Genomic DNA, 25,595 nt, shown 5'->3' on the forward strand with positions numbered 1-25,595 from the left:
ATCGAATAACATTAAAATGAAATAGGTTATTTTTGATTTTTATAGTTGTTTTAGCGTAACACAATAATACTACAAATTACAGGTAGGTAATGTTTTTTGTTATTTTTAATATCTGTATACTATAACTATCACAATATTATTTTGTACATCTGTAACTAGAGTAATTTTTTTATTAACGATACCTAATCGCCAAACGGTAATTTATAATAAATAATGAGTCAATTGTCCATCTAAAAATAAAATAATATAACAAAAAAAAGATAGGTTAACGTTAACCTAACTATAAGTCGAGAAAATAATTGGGGAAATATTTATTATGTCTATTAGGACCTAACCAACTTATGAGTATTATATATTATTTATTTTTTATTATTTTGGTATAACTCTAATATTAATAACCGTAGATACTTCGGTTGGTACTTTCTACTAGTTTATCACACCAAATGTTAATATGTTCATTTGATATACAGAAAAAAAAATTTCAAAATATATTTTACTTTCTTTGAGCTATTTATGGCCATGAGTAATTTTTGATTTTTTTAACTTATCGATGGATAATTCTTTGCTCAATAATTGGCAAATAAAATACAAGGTTTCACATAAGTTGCTTATAACCTTATAATGTTTAAAAAAAAGTGGCTCAAATAATAAATAAACAATGATTTTTTTGATTTTCAGATGTAAAAATTTGGTAAAAAAGTTTGTCAAAATCACTAAATTTTTAAAACTCTTCTTTTACTAGCTTTTATAATAGAAGATTCTTCAAAATTTTTATCTGTAGCATAAAAACAAAGTTTTTAAGAAAGTAAAACTCATTTTTATGAATGTTTGGATTTTAAAATGTTTACGATATTAGATACTCAATCGTAAATTAACAAATTCTTGTAAATCTATTTTTAATATATTCTTTGTACCTACTTAAAAAATGAACAGTAGACATTTGAAAATTACACAAAATGTTTTTAGTAGAATTTTTCATGGATGATAAAATATTTTCACTTTATTCACGGCCATGAGAAATTTTCGATTTTTATTAATTTTATTTTAATTTTCACTTGGCATGCACGCAGTTGGCCAAATAACTCAAAAAATTAATACAAGGTTATTCATGAATTGATAAAATATCAGTTTAAACATTATTTAAGATACATAATATTATAGTCATGTTTTAGATTCTGAACGAAGTGATAAATGTATTGATTTTACAATGATGTGTTTTTTTGTTTTTTTTTTTTGTTTTTGTGTCTGTGTACAGCATAACAAGTCGAAATAATGCTTCAATTTCAAACTTTGGGGGTGGTTTCTGATGTAAAAGTGAATATCCTTGGTGCATTATAGAGGTCAAAAGTAAACATATTCCAACAGTTTTCAAAAAAATCGATTTTTTTATATGGTTGTAATTCAAAAACTAATCACTGTAAATACTTGAAATTTTCACCAAATGTTTATGTTAGTGTTATCTATATACAGTCAAATTTTCTCAAATTTTTGACTTTTTATGAGTTATTTATAGGCCACTCAAATTTTCAATTTTTTTTTGAGAATTTTTTTTTTGAAGTGCCGGTAAAAAAATGTTATACGACCAAAAAAACTTGAAAATTTAATACAAGGTTCCTTATGAGTTTTTCTTATTGTAGCTAAAAAAAATTAAAAATCGTAAGTCCCAATTTTTTTATAAGCATTTACAGTTCAAATTTTGACTAAATACATAAAAATTACGGCAATGTTCAAATTATGTTAGATAGAAATTCATAAAAGTTTTTCTTTTTAATTCTAAGATTTGAGAATTTAATTCAAAGCTCCTAAAATATTTTTACAATAGCAGTTGAAAAATAAAAGAAATGCATAGTCACATTTTTTTTTTTTACAAGCATTTAAATTTAAATTTTGATAACATACGTAAAAATCACGAAAATTCGCAAATTATTTTAAGCTAGATATTCATAAAAAATTTTCTTTTTAAATCTAAGATTTGAAAATTGTTAATAATCTATAATATACCCTAGACAGATAAAACATCTCCGTTCAGAATCGTTTTTCGTATACAACGATACCTATCAATTATCATTGCATTCAAATTTAACCTACCCTAGTCAGAGGTCCACCTCACCCCCTAATGTACAGCCGAGCGATACCCACTTACCCGCTTTTTTTTTTTAAATATTTTAAATTTAAATGTTGACAAAATTTACCAAAATGACAACAATTTGCAAATTATTTTATAATTAAAATTTTATTAATTTTTTAATTTTTATAACTAAGAATTAAAAATCAAAGAAAAAATGTTTCTCATAATCATATCTAATAATGTAACCAAATTACATATACAATGTTTTTTAATAAACATTTTAAGTTCAAATTTGTATGATTTTGTATGTTTAAACGGAAAATAATGATTTTAGTTACCTATACCTACTATTATACTGGTAATTTTAAAATAAAAATATAACATAGGCTGATATTGAGTTAGGTTATTATACTATCTTCGCTCAGAATCATTAATCGTGTATAATGATGTTATGCCATTGAATTCAAATTTAACATACCCATTACATTAACCTACATGACTACATAATGACGCCTAATAATGTAGATACAGCAGAATATTACCCACTTGCCTAGCTTTTTAATATATAATTTGGACTTTATGAGTAGGTTTTACTGGTTTTAGGTATAGATATATAAAAGGTTTCCTATTAAGTGCAGTAGTATCTAACCTACAGATGGAAAAAGGTCCATATGTATAGGTAGGTACCTACAACCTTATCAAATGAAAAATACTTGAGATATCTACTAACGGGTCGCTGTAAATTGTGGCCCATTTTTAGTTTTTCATGTAAATTACGGCCCGGGCATATTTTGCATAAACGTAAATCGCTGCCTGGTTATATTTTATATATACGTAAATTGCGGCCTGAGTATAATTTTTATTACCTTCCAGGAGCGTCATTTAGGGGGTGGCAGGGTGAGCGGTTGCACCCCTTACTTTTAGAATGTTACAATTGGCCTGCGCCTTGCTGAAGCCTAAAATAATGCACGAGCCACGAATGCACAATTATTTATATGATTAAAATTAAATTGTAATAACCGGTTTATAATGTATGGAAATAATTGAATGCAGGATAATATACATATACGTATGTACCTATATCTATTTTTATATGGCCTGGTGAAATTTCAAAATGGCCTGCTTGAAACTTCGCACACCCGAAAAAAAACCTGAAATGACACCCCTGTTACCTACCCAAATATTTTTTATTTATAAGTAATAATTATACACCTAAGGCTTTTTTTGAAAAATCAATATTTTCCTTCTCATTTTTCAGACTTAGGACTGCCAATATAATTATATCAATATTGGTATGGTTAAAAATATTGGTTTTACTGGTTTTTTTTGTTTTTAATAAGAAAATATATTATTAGCAATTAGTAATAATGTGCCTGTAAAAATGTGTATGGTTAAAAAATGTATTATTAAATAAGGTCTTCGATCTAATACACACTGACTGCTTGTAATATATTATATTAGTGAATATATTATTATTATCTACATGGACGTAAATAGGGGGGGGACTTAGGAGGGCTTAGCCCTCGCTGAGCCATCTTAAGCTCTCCCTAAAATATTTTAATATTTAGACATTTGAGTTATCTTTATTATAATGAATTATATAATTTAAAATCTATATTTATAATATAATCATCAAAGCTTTACCAGGTCGTCAAAACTCCAAATTTTTCTCTGTTCATAATCCATAATACCTAACAACCTAACCTCTAGAATTCGATTTTCCTTACGCGATTATATCTTTTTCACATCCATAAAGATTATGTAGAATCTATTTGACGTACTCGGAATGAAACTAATTACGACCGCGATTAAAATATATTATTGTACTTTACCTACTCAATCAAGACTTTAATAGTACCATTTTACCAATAAACCTCTGCAATGGGTAAACAGTTGTTGACATTGAATAAAACGTAGTCACTCGGAATGGGCTCCGTAAAGTATAAGTCTTTGACTCTTTGTCAATCGCTGACAAAAAAAAGTGATCACGGCAGTAGAAGCAGGTGAAAAATAACGTTCGATATTTTTCAGCTCTCTTTAATTCGAATTGATTTCTTTTCCCCTGATTATTTTGTAACACTCAGTAAATTAAAAACTTCTATAAATCGAATTTTTAGCTCAGTCTTCTGAATAATTTCAAGTTATCGAGCGACTACTGTAATCAACTATTGCATTTGCAATAGGGGTTTTACTGAATTATGGATTGTATATATAGGCGCCAGTAATAGAATCATTTCGCAGTAGGTACAGTGTATAGTGTACACTTAAACGTTACATACTTTATAAAGTAACCACAATCCTTATACCTACTTATAAGTTATAATATAGAATGATATATGTAAATATTCTGTTCGATCGGACTGTTATCAAAACTTGTTTAACAAGGCCTATGTACATTTTTTCAAAGATAATTTTTTTTTAATCCAAATATATATATGTAGGTATACAATGTTTGATTTTGTAGTTTACACGTCCCCACGCAGTGTCAATCAATACACAAGTTAATCCAGTAGCCATTCCAATGTTGAAACCGATATATTTTTTAATTTCATAAAAAAAATAGGTACCAGCTACTTCTACGTCATAATTTTCGCACAGAGTGAGTGCCACGCGTGTCTCACTCTCGGCCGTTTTATTGTTGACTGACAAGACGTATGATCTACAATGTAACGTTTCCCAAACTGTGGTCCGCGGACCTCTAGCGGCTCTAGCCCTTCTTTTTTTTCTTGTTCAGAAATCAGGAACGGGTGGGAACTGTTCATCACAATACTGCCACCCGTTCCTGTATCGTTTATACTCCAACATAGCAATTTAATTTATTCAAAAGCGGAGGTGGACCCCTAACCCTAGGGGCCTGCGTGTGTACCAAAATGTGTACCTAACATAACCTCAGGGTGCTTGAATTATTATTATTTAATATTGTTAGATTAAGTTATTTATATTACTGGTTCCAAAATTATTTTGTCTTTACTTTAATAGTGATCCGGTGGAGGAAAAGTTTGTGAAACGCTGATCTAAATCATAATATAATAATATAAGCGTCATCCGAAAAAGGTGAACACCCTATATACAGCACTTGCGTAATTTGTTTTATAGCAGTATAATAATAGATATACAGTTAATATTATAATGATGATGACGATGACCATGAATTAGTGGAATGATAATTCACCTTGGTTATCGTTTGTTATTATCTTGAGTACCTTCTATTTGTTGTCGCCATTTTACAATAGTAACTCTCAAGTAGATACATGGTTTTTATCATCTAGTAAACAACCCAAGTTGAGTGTTGTATGTTGTGTTACTGTGTGTGTATATTTAAATAACATCATTATAAAAATAATAGTCCGTGACTACTGACTTATTAGTTTATTACTTGACTATAGGTACACGATTTGTAAACGAGACTTAATGATATAGATGATTAGCGCGGACGAATTAAATTCAAATCCTCGTTAGTCATTATTATAATATCTATTTGTACATTGTTTTATACATACTGTTGAAAGGTATATTAAACGAACTACATACATACATGCTTGTGGGTTTCAATCCACTCTCCTTCAATCTTCTATATTGTTCCTTTTGCGACCAACCGATACGCGTTACCTATTACTTATTAGTTTAATAGGTACGGTTACAATGGTAAGTATACTCACATAATTTATGATTATTATTTTCCCCTTAAATTTATTGCTATCGACTCCCAAGAGCATTTGTTTCTTGCTTGAATATCCTGTCTGCATCTAAGTACGAACTGTTAACCATGTATGTGTCTATATGTATAATGTTATTGTATATATACCACAGTTTATAATATTAAAATATTTAATAATATAAATCTACCTATCTACTTTTTGGTGACCCGTGTACAATAGTCAATATATTATTAGGTATTAGGTATATCCATATGTGTTAAATAAGAAGTAGTCTTGTTCGATGGACTATTGTGACTAATAAGTATAACTATATAGATATTTACGCGCTTGATAATAGTTTTGATCGATTTAAATGAATTATACTCGATAATGGAATCTGTAAAAGTTATTTTTTTTTTAATGAATAATTATTTATACTGCCATACACACGATAAACATTATATTAAATGATTATATTATTAATTGTCATTACGACCATTCAAATATTAATATAATAATAATATTATCAAATGTTTCATAATTTATTATTCTGTCGAATGTATTTAGGTCCATATATATATGATAATATTATAGTAATAATAATGATGCAATTACCGTTGTTGCTGGTATGAGAAACATTTATTGTATAGAAAATTAAATGGTAGTTCCACTCTCTATAATATAATATATCGTATTATCTGTTTATCTACAGTGCAAATATTTACTGACGTTTACGGTTCTCTGTTTTCATAGATTCTGAGTGAAGCGAAGAATGCTAGTTATAGTGGTGTATTTTGTTTTTATTCCTAGATAGGAGGTTTCTATATTGAATCTTTTTGTGAACACTTATTTTTGGATTGAAGAAGTACTCGTTGTTTCATGTATAACATAATAAAATAAAATAATTATTTTCTAAATGGTACATTATTGGAATATTGTAACTTTTCGATTGTACTAAGAAGTTAGAAAAAAAGACAGATGACAGTTAACCGTTTTTTTTTTTTTTTTTTTTTGTAGAAATGTCACCTGTCAGTGTTATAGAATGCCGCCAATTGTTTAAACTGCAAAACTGTAGAAATCATTTTTCGGTTTCCATAATTTATCATCTTATATTTTAATTTTTTGTAGAACTTCACATCAACAAAGCGAGCGAAGTAAAATAAGTACATCAGCCTCTGATTTGTATTCAAAATATATATGTATATATGAATACTATATTTAGCGTATATTTATTCGAAAAAATTATATAAAAAAATGTATTATAATTAATATATAAGACAATACGAGTCATTGTATATGGGCGCGCCGACATTCGATAACGTTCTATATAGTAATAATAATAATAATAAAAAGAAAGTAAACGCATTATAACTATAATTAAAATGAAGTTGTAAAAAAATTATTTATATTTGGTCGATTACACTCAACAATTTTTCGTACAACTAGCACAGTATTTTATTTCATTAAAAATTAAAATATTGTATACATTTAATATTGTTATATTAATTTAATACTTATAGATATAGGTGGTAGGTATACTAAATATTATATCAACATATTATGCGTGTCCGTCACATTATTTTTTATTGAAACAAATTTTATCGACCCATTTTATCCACCGTACCTGCAGTATAAAATATAATTGTACGTATATATAATATATTATACATGTATTTTTTTCCTTTATAGAGCCGCTGCCATGGTTGACGCAGTTTATCGCGGTAACATCGACGAGTTGTTGTCTGTGATTAACCACCTGAAGAAATACATAATCGCATTCATAATCGTGCTGCTGGTACTGTTATCGGTGTTTCATTTCTCCAAGTTTTCAGTACATGTCGTGCCGTTGATCATCGTCACGTTAGTGCTGTTGCCGGCCGTCTACTACGCGACTGTTCTCGTTCTGAAATTCAGCACCAGCATAATTGCTTCGAATCAAGCCGTGAGTATGATTAAACTTGGGCAATGCCTGTTATAAAATCGTATTGTATGTTAGCTATAGTTGACACCGTATAAAGTAAACCAGCTAAACTGTACATAATATTATGCTAAATATTTCAAAGGTATTCATCAAAATTCATATTGTATACCTATAGTATATCACATACGGCGTCTATACCATATTAATTCTTGTTTATCGTGGACTACCTTCACACTAGCTAGCTAGTACACAGCTCACGGTATACAATAATATTATTATACACTATATTCGTATATATATGAATTCAATTCATTCCAGTGGGCAGTGGCTACTCGTTGGATGATGATACATATTGATATTTTTTTGGGAATGTAAGAACCCACCAAATTTTAAGTTAACCCCACTTTCTCTACTCTTTAAAATTAATTCAGTCCGAATTCTTTAAATTGATTTGAACAGGTAAAAAATTGCATGTCAAAAAAAAAAAAAAATGTATAAATTAATAGTTGTAAAATAAAAAAATAAAAATAAGGGGACATATTTGAAATGCTTAAAACGTTATGTATATACGAGTTGTTGATTATTAGATAATACACCTATTATAATTATTGTCTCATTCCATTAAAAAATCAACATCACTTTCAATACTCTACGATTCTATCGTCTAATAAATCGACTACAATTTTGAATTAGAAATACATGTCTATCGATAGGGTGCGGCAGTATCTTCGATATAATTGTATATTGTATCTTGATACAATTATATATTTATGTGAAGTATCGCAATACAATTTTAGTCAATGTATCAAGTATTTCTTAAAAGAAGTTCATCAAAATTATAGATAGGTGCTCGATAGGTACTCGATGCATTAATGTGATGCAATAATTCTGCTTTTCGCTAAAAAATAAATAATAATAATAATAAATAATAAGTAATACATTTTTTACTAGTCGTAGGTGATTTTCTGTAGACTATTAAAAATAATTTTCAACCCATTACTAAAAAACCATAACATAAAGGCTCTTAAATATATCATTTACTTATTAATTGTGATCTGATAATTTAATATAGAATCTTTTATCAAAATTAATAATAGTTGACAAGCTGTTACAGCTTCAAATGTGGTATTATAATTTATAACAATAATATATATTTTTAATACACGCACATTGAATGGAAATTTGTTTTATTTTTGTTTATTAGTAATGTAATACACCTACTAACTAGTCAATCAATTTTAAAAAACTGTGACTAATTTTATTCAAATGCATCGACTATCTAGTATCGCGATATTCTAAAGCCAAGTATCGATAGTACCTATACCTACCTAGTATCCCTGATCTGCTTTTTGAGTATCTTACCCAACCTTGTCTATAATATTAATCTTTATTATTATCTGTATGTTATTTTACATTATCAGACATCGAAATCATTTCAATTATTAACAGATCACTTCGTCAGACATTATAATATCTACGTTTTTGATTATAATTAATAACAAGTCGATATATTTAAGAGCCTATAGATTATAGGTACTTATATTTAATACTCACCTACATAATCATAAATTCCTAATCACGAAATAAGATTTATATATGTTTGGTATCAAACTTATGTTGATGACCTTGCAGTATTACTTACACAATTTTTTTAGTATTTTTCAAAACGGATTTTCGTCCAATTGAACTAAAATATAATATCAACCATCTAAATATAGTTGAGATGATAATAGCTTGAAAATATATTATATTATATTATCTGTAATTTTTTTATAATAAAAGTATTAGACTGCAGTAGCATACTCGTAAATTCTATATATGCATAATATATTTTAGCCTATAGGTAATATGTAATATAATATGGTAATTGGTCATAGTTATGAGTTATTTTATAAATTATAAAAAGTGAAAATGATGTAAGTATTCTGATAAAATAACTGTACATAAAGTTTTGTGATAAGATGGAAATTCTATCGATGATTACTTATATCGATTTTGTCAGTTAAGAGGAAATTATGTCTAGTAGCACATAGTTAATAGTTTAATACGATTGATAGGTATACTTTGAAGAACGAGCAGAACTAGTCTGAAATCAGGTTAGATTGCGTTATATTATACAACTTGTATACGTCTTGCAATATAATATATTATTATATCTAATTTGTGTTATTATTTAATTATGTATATAAATACATTTAATTAAACTTATTTTATAATTAAGTTTTTTAACTGTCCACAGCTATAGTTGAAATGGCGTGAAATGATATATTTTAAATTTGAGTGAAATAGTGAGCTTGTAAATACGTACATAATACATATAATATAGTATATAATTTGAATTTTCAACTTTCGAGTGTAAATAATATTATATAATTCTTGATATTTCATTGCTGTATGTTTTTAGGTTAGGCTTATAAGTTAAATTAAAATATATTATTACCTATTGTGATTGGATAATAATAAATTTTATTATTTTCATAAAAATGGTTCATACGTTGGTAATACTGTTCGCATAAAGAGTTTTGAAAATGTATTGTAAGAATCGTTGTTTTCTTGAAAATTCATATAGTTTGTAATTTTTGTTTTTTTATCATTATCTACAGCTGCAAGTGCTGCAACCTTGTGTAGGTTTACACAAGTTGTGTTTGCAAAAGCATATTTGACTAACACAGTTGTTATTTTCATTTAATATTTTGTTCGATCGTATTTTCTTTTATCGACTTTTAAAAATCAAAATTATTGTACCTCTGTAGTGATACATTTTACGATCATATTATTGGCATTAAATTTGAATTTGTGTGGACATTTGAGTATTGGGAAATATACATATTATAGATAAATTATACATCAATTCATATATAGCTCATTTATGAACCAAAATATATTATTATAATAATAATATATTCTTATATATATATATATATTATTTAGGATGCAACAGCTATTTTATCGTATTGGGCCACTAAAAATGTATGAAATATAAATCATGAGTTTAGAATTATAATATATGTATAGTTATTATAAGTATGTGAATTAACAGTAAAATAAAATAAAATATCATATTCCTTACACTGCACGATGTCCAAAAACGAATTATTTTTGAATTTAAGTATTTAAAATGTTTTTTACGACTGAATCAAGTTTACTTATCCAAAATAATAAGATTTCAAACATAGTAAAATATATTAGATGACTTAAAATTCAAATACATGTTTTTACAACCAAATTTTTCTAAAAACAAGATTTACAAATTGAGTATTTTTTTATTGAATATTTCAAAATAAATTTGTCAGATTTAAAATTTACAGTATTAAAAAATTTAAAATAATATTATTTAAATTTAAATTTCTTTAATAAACACTTCTAGCTTTTGTATTCAATTTTAGTGACATATTATACGAGTGAGGTATATTACATTAAGTCCGATTAATATAGTCATATATTTATAAATATTCATTATTCACGTATAACATTATTCAGGTGATAACACGCCACATTGCAATAGCACACTCATAAATAGGTGCGTGCAGGAATTTTTCATAGGTATGCAAAATATAACAAGCCTATGATGTATACTAAAAAAAATGGATTAAAAAAGTCTAATATACAATTATTGTATATTATATAAAATGTTTTGATGAAATATCAAAAAAAAAAAATCAAACATTCCTTGCTCATTAAATGTAGGCAGACCACTATTTTGCGTGTTGTTTAGTGTGGATAGGGACGTTTTTTTATATTAAATTTGATAATCGATTCTCATCAAAAATCCCAAAAGGAATGTTTATTTAATTTATAGTAAGTTACTTCTCTGTATAAATGTTAAATCTCAAGTATATTTTATGCATATATTTAGGTACTATTATATAATATATTGTTGAATACTGTAAACATAATATTATACATATATATTTATGCTAAAAACGTATATCATGGAGCTCTTTTAATATAATGATAGGTAAGGTTAGGTTAGGCTAGGTTAGCTAACCTAAATAAGAACATTTTAACGAAATTATCTAAAGTATTGTTTCTTAATTCTAATTCTAAAACGTTGAATTTTACTATAAAGTATATATATAATAGCGCTCGTTAAAATTTGTTAGTATTTGATCACCGCTTGTTTAGGTAGGTATGTGAAAATAATCTTTATAACATTTTAATTAAATAGCCTTTAAATTAGTTTTTTAATTATATGTTTTCCGAATAATTATTTATAGCTTATAATTATAACTATCTGCACAATTATTCATAAATGTACTTTTAAACCTTAATACCAATATTACCAAGTGCCCGTCCTCTTTCTTTGTTGATTTTTTCACTAATATTATAATTAATTTAAAATTTTATATAATTGACAAAATAAAATAAAATTTTAATTTTTTTAAAGCCCCTCCTTCTACTGTTAAAATTTTTCACCGAAATCATATTATTCTAAAACGGATCAAATGGGGGAAAAGTAAAAACATCGGTGACAGAGAGAACAATTTAGTATATCGCATTAAATGATTAAAATGAAGCCCAAGACTTTCATGGTTCTACTATAGTACATCATCAGTTATGTTAACATGGTGTTTAAATGATAGATTGAGGTGGTTTGGGTAAAGTAAAAGTTAAGACTCTCGGTGCAAAGCATACATACTTGAATGAAGAGTCATATTAAGGGTATAAGAGTAAAAGCGGGTTGAGTGGCTTCTGAATAAATACATTTATTAGGTATATAACGTAGATCTCAGTTACAGAAATAATCAAGGTATTTCTGCAGAAGAGGACAGTCATTAGGGGAGCTGATTTTTCTGTAGAAGTTAAGATGATGTAGAATGTAGATACTTAAAGGTTTAATTACATATCTATATAATTATATAGATAATATACTAATTACTATTATAGATATTTATAGTCGTGGTAATTTACAAAATATATTGTGATAAACTAATAACCTTACATACTTAATATAGTGTGACAAATTAAAAAAATACACTTTTTATTATTTCTTTTAAGTTCCTAGACTTAAACATAATTTTATGATCAAGAAACTAGAAGATTTTACTTGTATAAGCCTACCAAACGTATGGGGTGTTTGTAAGTTCTTCAAAAATTGTTGAATTTAAATAAATTAGTAGTACTTGCATTTTTTTTAAGTGGGAATTTCAAATTTGGATTGCATTAAAACTTTATCTAAGACGTAAAAACTCTAAATATATCTCTGAGGTTTTAGATACCTTTCCTAGTAACCTACTCAAAGAGCGATTACTCTGTATTTTAATATTATAGTTGCTTATTCTCATATTAAATGTATTATTATTTTTCAGGGAGAAGTCTCGACAATGAACTCTGACAACAACCAAGTCCTAAAAACTCCTGATCTCCAGTACCCAAACAGTCCGACACCGCCGCCATCGTACGAGGAAGCAACGCGAAACGAACTTTACTATCAACCACAACCGTGGTTGCCTTCGACTAGCACCGGGTATAATACTAGCAGTGGTCAGTCTACTATACCCACTGTGTTCAGCGTTGAGTACCAGTACAATGATGACATGTCAAATGTGCATCGCGGAAGACCAACTGCGACCACAACCACAACCACACAAAATCAGACCCAAGACGATTGCTCATCATCGCACAAGACTGCAATCCAAAACATTCCCAGTGTTACCATAACGTTGGACAATGATCAACATCCAACTGAAATTTAATGAAATAATAATAGCTGTGTCCAATACCGAGTTTCTGGATTTGAGTTTGACAGAAATCCGAAATTTTAATTATAAGGAAAATTGATTTAACTCTGATAATCCCAACAATTATGGCAATCTGGATTGTCAGGGTAATACAGAAGATTTAGATTGGAGTTCTTTAATTTTTAATTATTAAATTATTTAACTGAATTATTATAGTTATTTATAGAATATCATTGTTATTATGATTTCTTAGGTACCACATTTAACATTTATCAAATAATTATTTGTAAAATCGTTAAAAATAACATTTATTATGGTTCTGCTTGAGTATTTCCTAAATAATATAAATTCAATTGAGTAATTAAAATGAATGAAAATATAAATACAATAAGTATCCAATAGGTATCCAAAATCCAAAATATTAGATAATTATTAATTTAAATTAATTCATAGAATTAGATGATATGTAACTGTCATTATCATCTATTATAATTATATACCTATTGTTATTTAATTTAATTTAATTATTATTATTATTATTGTTAAAGCTATACTGTGGTTTATATTATGTAATAATTTGTATTGTAAATACTTATCGTTGTTTAAAACGGAAGTTTGAAATTTGTTTCCAATTTTCTAATAATTTAGGTGATGATTAATTTTGTTGTTGAAATAGGTACAAAAATAAATAAAATTTAATCAAGATATCTAAAATTAATGAATTCTGTAATTTAGATTTTTGTTCAAACTTTAAATGATAAATCAATTGCGATTGTCATGGTTTGTCTATTATACTTAAGCAATAATAAATTAATATATTTTTAAACTTGAGTAACAATAATTTATGAATATATATTTTAAATACTTATCTTTATAATTTAACCATAGTTCAGTACCTACTTATTTTTATATATTTCTTAATAAATTACGTTATTAGTACGTATATTTTAATAAGTTGCATCTTATTTACCTAGCATTATCGAACTTCAACGACTTTCATAATGAAAATAATTTGTTTAATAGAAAAAAATGATTTGAAAATAATTTATGTGATTATAAATTATGTGGCATTATGGGTTGGTAAATATCATTTTTTATAAGTATGTGAAATTCACTGGAATCATAAACATTTTCGATTTTCAATAGCGTACTAAGAGGAGGGGGAGGTCAGCAGTTATATTTATACATTATTAGTTGTTATCACATAAATACTCTTATTTGTGTCTTTGGTATTAAAAGCAAAATTCATTCCCCTCATTTATAAATACCTATAAAAAATGTATTTAATTGTCAATTCCGACTGTTTTTTACCAGTCAGAAATTAGTTCATACAATTATATTTCTAAAAAATATACGAAGTTATGCTTATACAATATTACATTTTAATGTTCTGATATATTATCTTAAATAGTATTCATTCTTCAGCAATGTGCATTACTTGACGAATAAATAATAACAATAAAAAAGACAATTATCAGAAGGTTAAGAATTGCCTGAAAAACAATCGTGGATTAAATTGGCTTACAAACGTGGAAAAGAACATGGAAAACGCCAGGATAAGTACAGATTTTAAGAATTATTTTAAAAATTGTACTTTTTTCATTAAGGAATTACAACGAAGACATTTAAATGGTTGTAGAGAATGCAGAAAATAATACTGAGTCATTAAAATTTAGAAAATGTTCAACATACCGTAATAATGATGAGTCAGTATAACGTATATTATGTGTATTTGTAGAAATTAAGAGGGACACAAGAATAAAAAACACAATCTACAGCTGGCAGAATTCCCCCAGAATAGAAGGGATATCATAAACAGAATTTGCATCGGCCACAACCGTGTTACACATAAATACCTAATGGAAAAGGGAGAAAAACCACTGTGTAATATTTATTGTGGAATGAACTAACAGTTTGCCACATAATCACTGAATACCATAATTTACGGATGAATGAAGAAATTCAAACGTACCCATCACATTGGACGCAGCTCTCGGATCGGACGCTACCACCATCGCACAGGTTCTTAATTTTTTAGAAAAAAATAATCTATATAATAAAATCTAAAAAAAATAAGAGGGACATATAATGGGTATATTGGGTATAATGGATATACTTTACAAAATACATATATAATGCAACAATCGATTTTGAATATTTTTTTTAAATAATAAAGTATAATTCGTTTATATGTTTTTTTTTTTAATTTTAGTATTTTTCTTATGAATTCACAAACACATTTTGTAAGAAAACAACAAAATGGTTGTTATTTTTATAGTTAACGGAATGTGTTGTGCTCCGACATTTGTGCGTATTTGAACAATTCCTGCAGAACGTTAAAAAAAAATATAAAATAATCGCCTAATATTCATATTATTCGCTTGTATATTTTACAAATCATATAGTTATTTACTCTAGATCCGTTTATTTTTCATAACAATGTAAAATCTATGCATTATTATACAAGCCATTTAACAACATATTATTATTCATATAATCTGCAATTACGTATTCCAAATCAAATGTTTCTCCTAACAAACAGCTATAATGGCCATAGTTTCTGAGGTTATGATCAATAAAAAAATTTAAAATAAATAACTAGCTTTCTATTGTAAAGTTACAGTCGTCATATCTTCACTCAGTTGATAATATACATATTTTCTATTCATCTCCGATATAAATAATATTCGTTTTAATCCTCGTTCTCCAATTAAAGTTCCTACTACATTCATTCATTTAAAGTTGATTTCCTCATCTAAAATATTATGATTATAACTAGGTATATTTTATTTGAAAACATACGCCGTTAATGATTTTAATGATAATCTTTTTTCCAAACATTTATTTATTTTTAACGCCTAAGGTATAATCTGCACACCGTGCCCGATCTATCGATACCACAAACGGACTATTCTGTCCATTAATCAGCTCTATAGGCCTGGCTAAATAAAATGGGCAAATTTACACACTTTCAATGCGTATAATCTGGCTCGTGTAATGTACTACGGTCGTGACATCTTCTCTTTTAGATTCTGAGTGGAGCGATGAATGTATTGATTTTACCATGATGTGTGTTTTTTTTTTTTTTTTTTGTGTCTGTCATCACGTTTTGGGGCAGTAAAAATGCTTCGATTTTTGACTTCAGTACCTCGTTCGATCAGAAAGTGAATCTAGTTGGTAATTTGGGGAGTCAAAAGTAAAAAATTCTTAATACTTTTCTAAATAATTGAGAAAAACAAACTAAAAATTAAGGGAAAAACGGGAAATTTTACGCACACTCATTTTTCGACAAAATCGATTTTGGTTTTTGATGTAACTTTAAAACAAATGACCATAGATACATGAAATTTTCACCTAATGTTTATATAAGTATATTCTATCCATCATGCAATTTTCAAAAAATTTCGACTTAAGTTGAACTATTCATAGGCATTTCAAATTTTCGATCATTATTAGTTTTTTTAAAATTAATATCGATAAAAATTTATTTGTTAGGCAGAAAAGCTTGAAAATTTAATACAAGGCTCTTAACATATTGTTACAATAGCAGTTGAAAAATAAAATAAATACATAGTCACAATTTTTTTTAAGCATTCAAAGTTTGAGTTTTGACAACATATTATGTAAAAATCACGAAAATACAGAAATTAGTTTAAGCTAGAAATTCATAAAAAATTTTCTTTTTATATCTAAGATTTGAAAATTTAATACAAGGCTCATAATATATTTTTACAATAAAAATTGAAAAATAAAAGAAATGCGTAGTCACAATTTTTTTTTTACAAGCATTTAAAGTTTGAATTTTGACAATATATGTAAAAATCACGAAAATTCGCAAATTATTTCAATCTAGAAATTCATAAAAATTTTCCTTTTTAAATCTAAGATTTGAAAATTTTTAATAATCTAGCTATAATATATCCTAGACAGATAAACCGTCTTCGCTCAGAATCGTTTTTTGTATACAATGATATAATATCATTGGATTCAAATTTAATTCCATCCATTACAGTAACCCACTTGTAACCTACTGTACAGCAGAGCGACATACACGACTTACCCGCTTTTTTTTTTATTTAACTTCGTATCACTACCGTCGCCCTGAATTATTATAGGTTTAGCCTAAAATTATAGGTTAGGTAGATATATAATATAAATTGTTTTATTATAATAAAAATACAACAAATATTAAGTGAAAATTGTTAATAAAGTTTATTTTGGATGAATTGATATTTTTTACAATGATTAAATTATAGAAAATTAATATTGTTGTGCTGTATAAACTTTTCTATCAAACTCATTTATTTGTTTTTTTTTTAATCAATTGGAAATTGTCTGTATCTATAGAAGTGTACTTAAACATAAAGTAGGTACGTAAATATGTAATTAAATCCCTTATTATATGTTACATATTATTGACATATAAAATACTTTATTTAAACTGATCAATTATTATTTTGTTAATTTTTATACGGCTGCTGATTCGGTTTGATCATCACCATCATCAATATCTAGTTTAGCATCTGAAAATAACATAATTTTGAATAAGTTTAATAAAAGAATTTACTATTATAATAAATCAGAATCTAAAATACAAATTAGGTAGGGATACAATAATTGTGTTATGAAAGTCATCATTTAATATTCATAAAGCTACGAAGTATGAAGTATAAATAACTCGCTTACTATCATGATATTTGTTAACCGTATTAAACAACGTATGGGCTTCTGAAGAATTGAAATTTGGGTTTAACATAATACTAAGACTTGGGAGATGAAAGTTAGATAAAACTTATTAATTATTTTATTCGCAAATTTATGTATGACATTTTTGTAATTTAATTTATTGGTATTAATAATACAATGGCTGGACTATTACTTACCTATTGGGTATTAGTATTTGTTATTTTTTTATAAAACTTGATTCACATTACATAATTTTATTTTATAGAAACCTTTGCAATATGTGATCAACCTATTTTTATCATATTGTAAAGGTAGTTTGTAGAGTGTGTATTGTATTCCTGCATGTCCTCAAACCTACCGGACTAACTGGTATTGAAATTATTGAGTTATTTTTCCAACTGTCCCAGTGACCCTATCTAAATATGTAGACTGCTGCCTAAGCAGTGAACAGTTGTAGTATAATTTAATTTAAATTGGGGTGGTGTTGATTATATTTCGGAGGGAATATGAGAGATTCTGACCCCTGAGTTGCTTTCAAAAAAAATTAAATTATATCTCCAGATTTTTTAATCGTGAAAATGATGTATCAAATTAATACTCACTTAATATGCTCATCTCATATGACGACGACACAAACACTGCCACTACGAACAAAACGTAAACCCATATTTTCTTAAATTCAATCATTATTGATTTCTATAAAATAAATAAATACATTTTAAACTTTCCTGTGTATTATTATAACAAAAAAAATTTTTTTTAAATACTACAATATTATATATTATTATATAATATTATATATATTATATATTCACGACTTAATGCATAACTTCCTTTGTGGGAAATAACTTACTAATTGGAAAATAAAATACCATATTAAATTATTAATACATGCATATTACTTAAATTTAGTATATAACAATTTATTAAATGTTTCTAAGCATTAGAATTCTTTATTTGTCTTTACCTCAAATAGTCAAATGATTTATATATTTTAATAAATAATAGAGAATAGAGTTACACAACTAACTACTGCTTAACACTTGTTTTAGTGTATATATGAATTATTTGTACAACCTTTTCACCGATTAAACGATTTCAGTTTGTATGTTAATGCGCAAGCCTAGATTTAGGGCGGGAGTATGGCTACCGAAGTGCCAAACTTGATATTTTTCACCGTACATATATAATATTTTACCTATTTATTATTATTTATTAAATATTATACGCAAGAGAAAATACATAACTTTAACCCTTAATTTGAAGAAAAATATTTATACTTAAATAAAATTTAGATACTGAAAATAAAACATTTAATGCTTTTAAATTTAAACGATATGATACAAAATACAAACATTAAATTTGTTCCAAAAAAAGCTATAGAACAATTTTTTAATTGAATACTTCTATGAGTTCTATGAGAATAAAAGTACATTTATATCCATACATATTTTTTTTTTTTAATTTCATATCGAGACCTCAAAAATCTTAATCCGGATTCCAGGCTCGTTTTTGCTCAATTTCCGAAAAAAAAATCGTCTCTACAGTGTCAATAAATGCAATAATATCTTTCAAATAATTTCATTATCTGTTATTGGCATTATTGTATTACATCGTTTTAAATTTAGTATTCAGATTCAGAATGAACATCTTGAAACAGATCTCAAGTCAGTCACACCAAAAATTGTTTGATTTGAAGGCATTGAATAAGTGTAGGCCAGTTTGCATAATGAACAAACGTTGAATAAAAAACTAAGATATGAACAATAATAATTAATAATTAAACAGAAAATATGTCGGTTTTGACGACACGTATGTAACAAATTGTTACTGAAACTACATTATAACAGAAAATTAAATGTTAAATAAGTATAAACATTTAGGTACTTTTGACATATTATTTCAGTTACAATAGTAGGTAATTAACACTACTCACTAGGTTAGTTATACCATAGTCTGTAAAAATTGTTATTGTAAAAAGGTTGTTGTAATATTAGTGAGATGGGGATTGTCCCACCACTAATAATAAAATTGTCGATGTTATTGTTATCGATAAACGATGGGAGTCAGAAGAGAAGTAATGCTAACGCGGTTCCTTCTCTGGTTAGGTTACAAAAGGATACAAAAGAAAAAAAAAAGGAAAAAAAGGTAGTTATACCATATATTGTATACTAATGCTCGTAAAATATATATACAAAGGCATTTCAGAAGTAAAAATATTATGGCAACCTGGCATCTTGAAAAGACTATTTAGATACAACAAAGGCGATAAGCATAATATTATGGATTCGTTTTCCCTCATTTTCATAATTACAATATTAACCATGTTTCTGCAGTTACCTATTATTCTATTTACAACATAAAAGTACAGCTTAAAGGATTGACATGAAATTATAAAGTAAAAAAGTAAGGGAAACTATTATGAACAATAATACTTAATGTACTCGGTGATTTTTTTTATCAAAAACCAGGCAGAATTTTTTTTTAATTTTCTAGGTTTTACTATTTAACACTATGTTATGATTTTGATAATTTTAACTACCTACTTTATTCGATTAAACACTTTTTACAAATTGCCATTAGCAAATCGAAAGTTGATAGTGCTTTATCGAATAAGGGATGTAGTTAAAATTATCAAAATTACACAGTGATAAATAGTAAAACCTAAAATTAAAAAAAAAATTATTTATCGATATATTGACTGGTTCATGATAAAAAAATCACCCTGTTTATGTTATCGTGAGAGTTTATGGGGAATGGTTATTGATAAGAGGTGTAGGTGCGTATACTGAGTCCATTTTCCCTACCGGGAAACTATATTATATTATGTATAATTTAGGTGCACTTACTATATACTAATGGAAATGAGTCTCATGATGGTATACATGTATACCTATATTATGCTATCAACATAGTTATCTACCCATTTCTTACACAAAGACAAAACGACTGCTAGTCAAAAACATTGTTCACTTGTAAAAACCCCTGTTTAACCGATTTATTTTCCAAATCTAAATTTTAATTTAAGTTCTAAAATAACACGTTGTATATAAATATTAATGATGTGGCTTGGTGAGATTCAATCTGGCTTCAGCCATTGATGTACTCTAACTTTTGAGTGCCAGCACTGGCCAGTGTTACTAGTTACCACATGTGACCTAACCTAACCTCGGGTTCTTAGTAACAAATACTTGCTACACATACACGTAGTGTTTGAACCAACTCCAACAAGCGTTTCGTCCGCACCAACTGTAACCCCTAATGGCCCTAATACAATATCTAATAGTCATAATAGCCTAACCTAACTAACGGATCAACTATAATATTGATAGAGGTAATTAGAAGTATCTTATAAAAATTTGAAAATACTAAATCCAAAATCATTCCAAACAGATTAAAATTATTAAAATTATTAAAATTAACAATATTATTTAATTATTAGGAATAAATGTCACCCAGAAAATAATATTTTATTATTAATGAAAAACGACTATGAATTTAGTTGAAAACGGGTATGATTTGGAGCCTATGAAATTCACTCATTAAGTTATGAATATAGAATCTTTTTAATTAATTAAATTGACTACACATTAATTATATGGTGTTTATCATAAATTTTAAACAGTTTTATTTTGATACAATGATTGGCTTCCTTAAAATTATGACACACAAGTACTATAATCTATTATATATTCACCTTCAACTCAATAATATTGTAGTCTTATTTATAAGGTATAAATTTGTATTTACTCTTAAAAATAATTAACCGATATAGTTAATACTATGATACACAGTTATGTATATTTTATTACCTATGTAATTTATCCTTAGTACCTTTAAAAATCTTTTAATTATCACGTTATAATGTTAAAAATATTATGTAAACTGTAAATATCCCTAGATTTAGATAGCCTTAGGCTAGGAATGTCTTATGTTAATAAATAAACAAAAAAAAAAAAAAAAAAAAAAAAAAATGATACACAGTATCATTTTAAAGGAATATTTTTCTTATAATTAATGGTGTCATATGATTGATAATAAAATGTAGCCTACAATGAAATATTTTTCACATTAAATACAATAAGTACTCAAAAACAGAAGTCATAAAAAAATTTATTTTATGTAATAATTTTATATTTAACCAAGGGGGGGGGGGCGTCGGGCGATGGGTGGATCGAACCCCCGTAGGACCACCACTGAAGTAAACTCAATACAGTGATCGACTAGCATCATTTTAATGGAATTGTTTTCCTTGTTATCATTACCAAAATTGAATTATTATAAGAAATTATTAAATTATATACATTATAGAATAGGCAACAATAAGATAATGGAGAGGAAAAATTAAATTTAAATAAAAATCTATACACACATAATGGTTATTTAGTTATTGCATTTTCATAAAAATTATAGAAACATTTGTTTTAAAAATGTTACGCCTTACACATGAACAAACAAAATTGTATCTATCTTTTAGTGAGTTAATATTCAAACAATTCATATTCACAAAGAAACGAAGGTTTGTTTAAATAAAAAAGTGAGTAATACAAAGTATACAAAGTATTAGATATAATATGAGGTATCATCATACCAATAGAATAGATAGTAGTATCTAACTGCGTTTGTCTGCGATATAGTATTCTCTCAAACGACATCATTCTTATTTAAATAACATTTAGAACTTTAATAATTTCAGTAAAAGTAAATACTAAATATCAAATGAATATTTTATACGATTAATTATTTTATTTTATTTTATCCGCAAGTATAAATATCGATAGTAATAAATAAGTATTTCTATGTAATAATTTAGATTTTACAAAATGCAATGTGATCGAATAGCTATACTAGGTTCTAAACTTGCATTCTGTTTAGATATATAATAATTTTTCGCTATTATTACATAGAAACATTTTATGGATGTGTAATAAATAATAATATAATGGTTTATTGTTGACCACATTTTAGTATTGCATGCATTGTTATAATTAAATATACATACAATAATTCTATTTCAATTAATGATCTATATTTTGAAGTTTTAAACTATCAAGTTAATTTATCACAAAGTTTATGTATTCCATCATAAAAAATTGTATTTTTTATTTGTGTTTAGAAACCAATACCTAATCAAAATAATGATCGGGTTTAAGATTACATGGCTTTATGTTCTTTTCATATTAGAAATGATTGCGCCTTCATCGTTTTGTATGAACATATCAAGTGAGTATTGATGCATAATTTACGATGAAAACGTTTAAAATTTATATGCAATCTGCAATCCGAAGACTAGGATAGAAATAATATCACCTTGATATAAATTAAAACAATATACAGATATATAATATTGTTTGAGGACTATAATGTGAATCAGGCTTTGTTTTTCATAAATAACACAAAGTTTACTGCTATAATATAATACATAGTTCAGGCATTGGACAACGAATACCAACTAACAATATTTTAAAAACACCATAGTTATAAATAATAATAAAGTAATAAGCCTATAAAACTCTGTATAAAATAAATTGTACTAACTTTCATCTACATGTCTTAATATTATGTTAAACCCAAATTTCAATTTTTCAGGAGTCTATACGCCAATGGATATGATCAGCAACTATAATAATAGTAAGCGAGTTATTTATACTTCGTACCATCAGGTTTATGGATATTAAATTATAACTATCATAATATAATTATTGTAAACCTATAGGTACGTTTTTGACTCTATAAATTATATTATATAATACAGTTAAGAACTGTTGTATTCTTCCAAATACCTACCGACTATTAGCTAAAAATATTGCAGCCAGTAGTTACTGATTATAAGTTACGGATATTATATAATAAAATATTTTGACGAAATGATTTTAGACTTTAAATGATGTTAATAGTTATTACAATAGTCTTTGCTAAATATAATTTAGAAATATAATATCTCAAATAAAAAATAGAAAATTTCAATTATTACGCATTCTTATACATATTTAGTTTTATGCTCTTGCTAGATAATTCGCAAATTTAAAATAATTAAATATTATATCATTGTTGATATACAATCATGATGTTTTGTATTATATTTAGAATAACATTATTTTCAGAATATTTACCGAATGCAAAATTGGAAGATGGAACTATGTTAAATAAGTCATCATCCGTATAAATATTTATGAAATAACATGGTTAAATAAATCATTTTATATTTAGATAATACCATGTCATTGGTTATTTAATTAAATATTTACGTTGGATAAAACATATTATGTTTACAGATACTGAAAATTTCAAATTTATTATGAAAAAATCAAAGCAATAAGTTGAATAGAAAATTTAATTTAGCATAACAATATTAATATGTATATCATATCAATAATTTATGTACCTATACCAATATCTATACAAATTTATTAACCTTAAAAAATTATGTATAATTTAATTCTTTTGAAACTGATTTGACTATATGGAAAAAAGATTATAGGTAGTTTAAAATGTGAACGATATGGTCCTAAGTAAATCACAATTATAATCACAACATTTTAAATGAAGAAGTAAGCTTAAAAGATTAAAATGTATGTAAAATAATTCGAGTGTATTATGTTATATTATATTCAATAATAAAATAAATGAACTATCAATTGAACATATCGTCATCACCTGCCCCAAATACACTGAAGCACGCAAGATACTCCAAAATCCTGCATCACTCTATCAATCCTTCAAAGATGAAAACACAGCTGCAATCAATAAAATTTTTCCATAATATAAACACTAAATACCCATTGTAAATAATAACTATATAATAATGTAGTAAAATGTGTTCCAAAATTTAATGTACACATATATATATTTTCCTTTCTTTTTCTTGTATGAATTTTGATTAAAGTAGGCTAAAAACCTGTGTTGTTGAAGCCTTAATAAGCTTTAAAAAAATATATAAATAAATAAATAAATAAATGAAATATAATAATTGTTAGAATATTTTGAAACTTAAAAGTTGTTTCTACCGTTCTAGTGTTGGTCTTTATAATTGAATACATAAATGTAGGTTCAAATTCTAGCCTTTATCCTTCAGAACATTAACCATTTTACTAAGTATCAAAACAAATTATTACTATAATGCTATTTAAAACAAAATGTATACACCCATATGATAATAAAAATGTAACTGATCTCAAAAGAGAATAATCAATCGGCCAACCATTTTCGTCAGTGCTACGTATCTCTCACCGACGACCCAGATAAACGTGATCACGTAGTTCTCGGAATTTTCAACATACAAAAGCCAAAAAATGATTGTTGTCTCTTGAGACAGAGTATATAAGTGCCACAATTGAGACATTAGTCTACATAGTAAATGTTAATTAATGCTACTCAAAATATTTTCATAGATCTCATGAGAATTTTGTATTTATGGAATACGTCAATAAATATATATTATATAGGTATAATTATAATTTATAAGACAGTATATAACACATATTATGTACCTATGTATTTTATAAAATGAAGTAATTGTAGTTCTTATCCCTATGAATCTTATTATAAAACCAGGATTTTGATATCTTCATTATTTCGTGAGATATAGCAATGGGTAAATC

The 25,595-nt window shown here is 26.4% G+C and overlaps 1 protein-coding gene and 2 long non-coding RNA genes across 5 annotated transcripts; 1 reads left to right on the plus strand and 2 right to left on the minus strand.

Annotated features, from left to right (window-relative positions):
- Positions 1-5,469: 5,469 nt before the first annotated feature.
- On the plus strand, positions 5,470-24,964 carry LOC149054291 (uncharacterized). Of its 3 annotated transcripts, none has more exons than XM_089230440.1 (8): positions 5,470-5,713; positions 6,724-6,869; positions 7,396-7,648; positions 12,937-15,330; positions 23,111-23,217; positions 23,584-23,625; positions 24,099-24,179; positions 24,270-24,964. In XM_089230440.1, exons 3-4 carry the CDS (start codon positions 7,406-7,408, stop codon positions 13,321-13,323), a joined length of 630 nt encoding a protein of 209 aa, XP_089086566.1. In that variant the 5' UTR covers positions 5,470-5,713; positions 6,724-6,869; positions 7,396-7,405; the 3' UTR covers positions 13,324-15,330; positions 23,111-23,217; positions 23,584-23,625; positions 24,099-24,179; positions 24,270-24,964. The 3 variants fall into 3 exon arrangements, with proteins under 3 accessions (XP_089086566.1, XP_089086567.1, XP_089086565.1); XM_089230441.1 differs by having other exon boundaries at positions 6,724-6,860; XM_089230439.1 differs by lacking the exon at positions 6,724-6,869 and having other exon boundaries at positions 5,473-5,713.
- LOC149054292 (uncharacterized) lies at positions 7,265-9,301 on the minus strand. The gene is made up of 2 exons (XR_016192295.1): positions 9,270-9,301; positions 7,265-7,675 (listed from the first exon to the last, which is right to left on the minus strand). It is a non-coding gene; the product is annotated as an uncharacterized LOC149054292 (long non-coding RNA).
- LOC149054293 (uncharacterized) lies at positions 17,497-19,046 on the minus strand. The gene is made up of 3 exons (XR_016192294.1): positions 18,962-19,046; positions 18,597-18,690; positions 17,497-17,831 (listed from the first exon to the last, which is right to left on the minus strand). It is a non-coding gene; the product is annotated as an uncharacterized LOC149054293 (long non-coding RNA).
- Positions 24,965-25,595: the final 631 nt, after the last annotated feature.

Source organism: Diuraphis noxia, unplaced genomic scaffold (genome assembly GCF_037042655.1).
Source record: "Diuraphis noxia isolate RWA-SAM2 unplaced genomic scaffold, SU_Dnox_SAM2 contig0008, whole genome shotgun sequence".
Classification (NCBI taxonomy): domain Eukaryota; kingdom Metazoa; phylum Arthropoda; class Insecta; order Hemiptera; family Aphididae; genus Diuraphis; species Diuraphis noxia.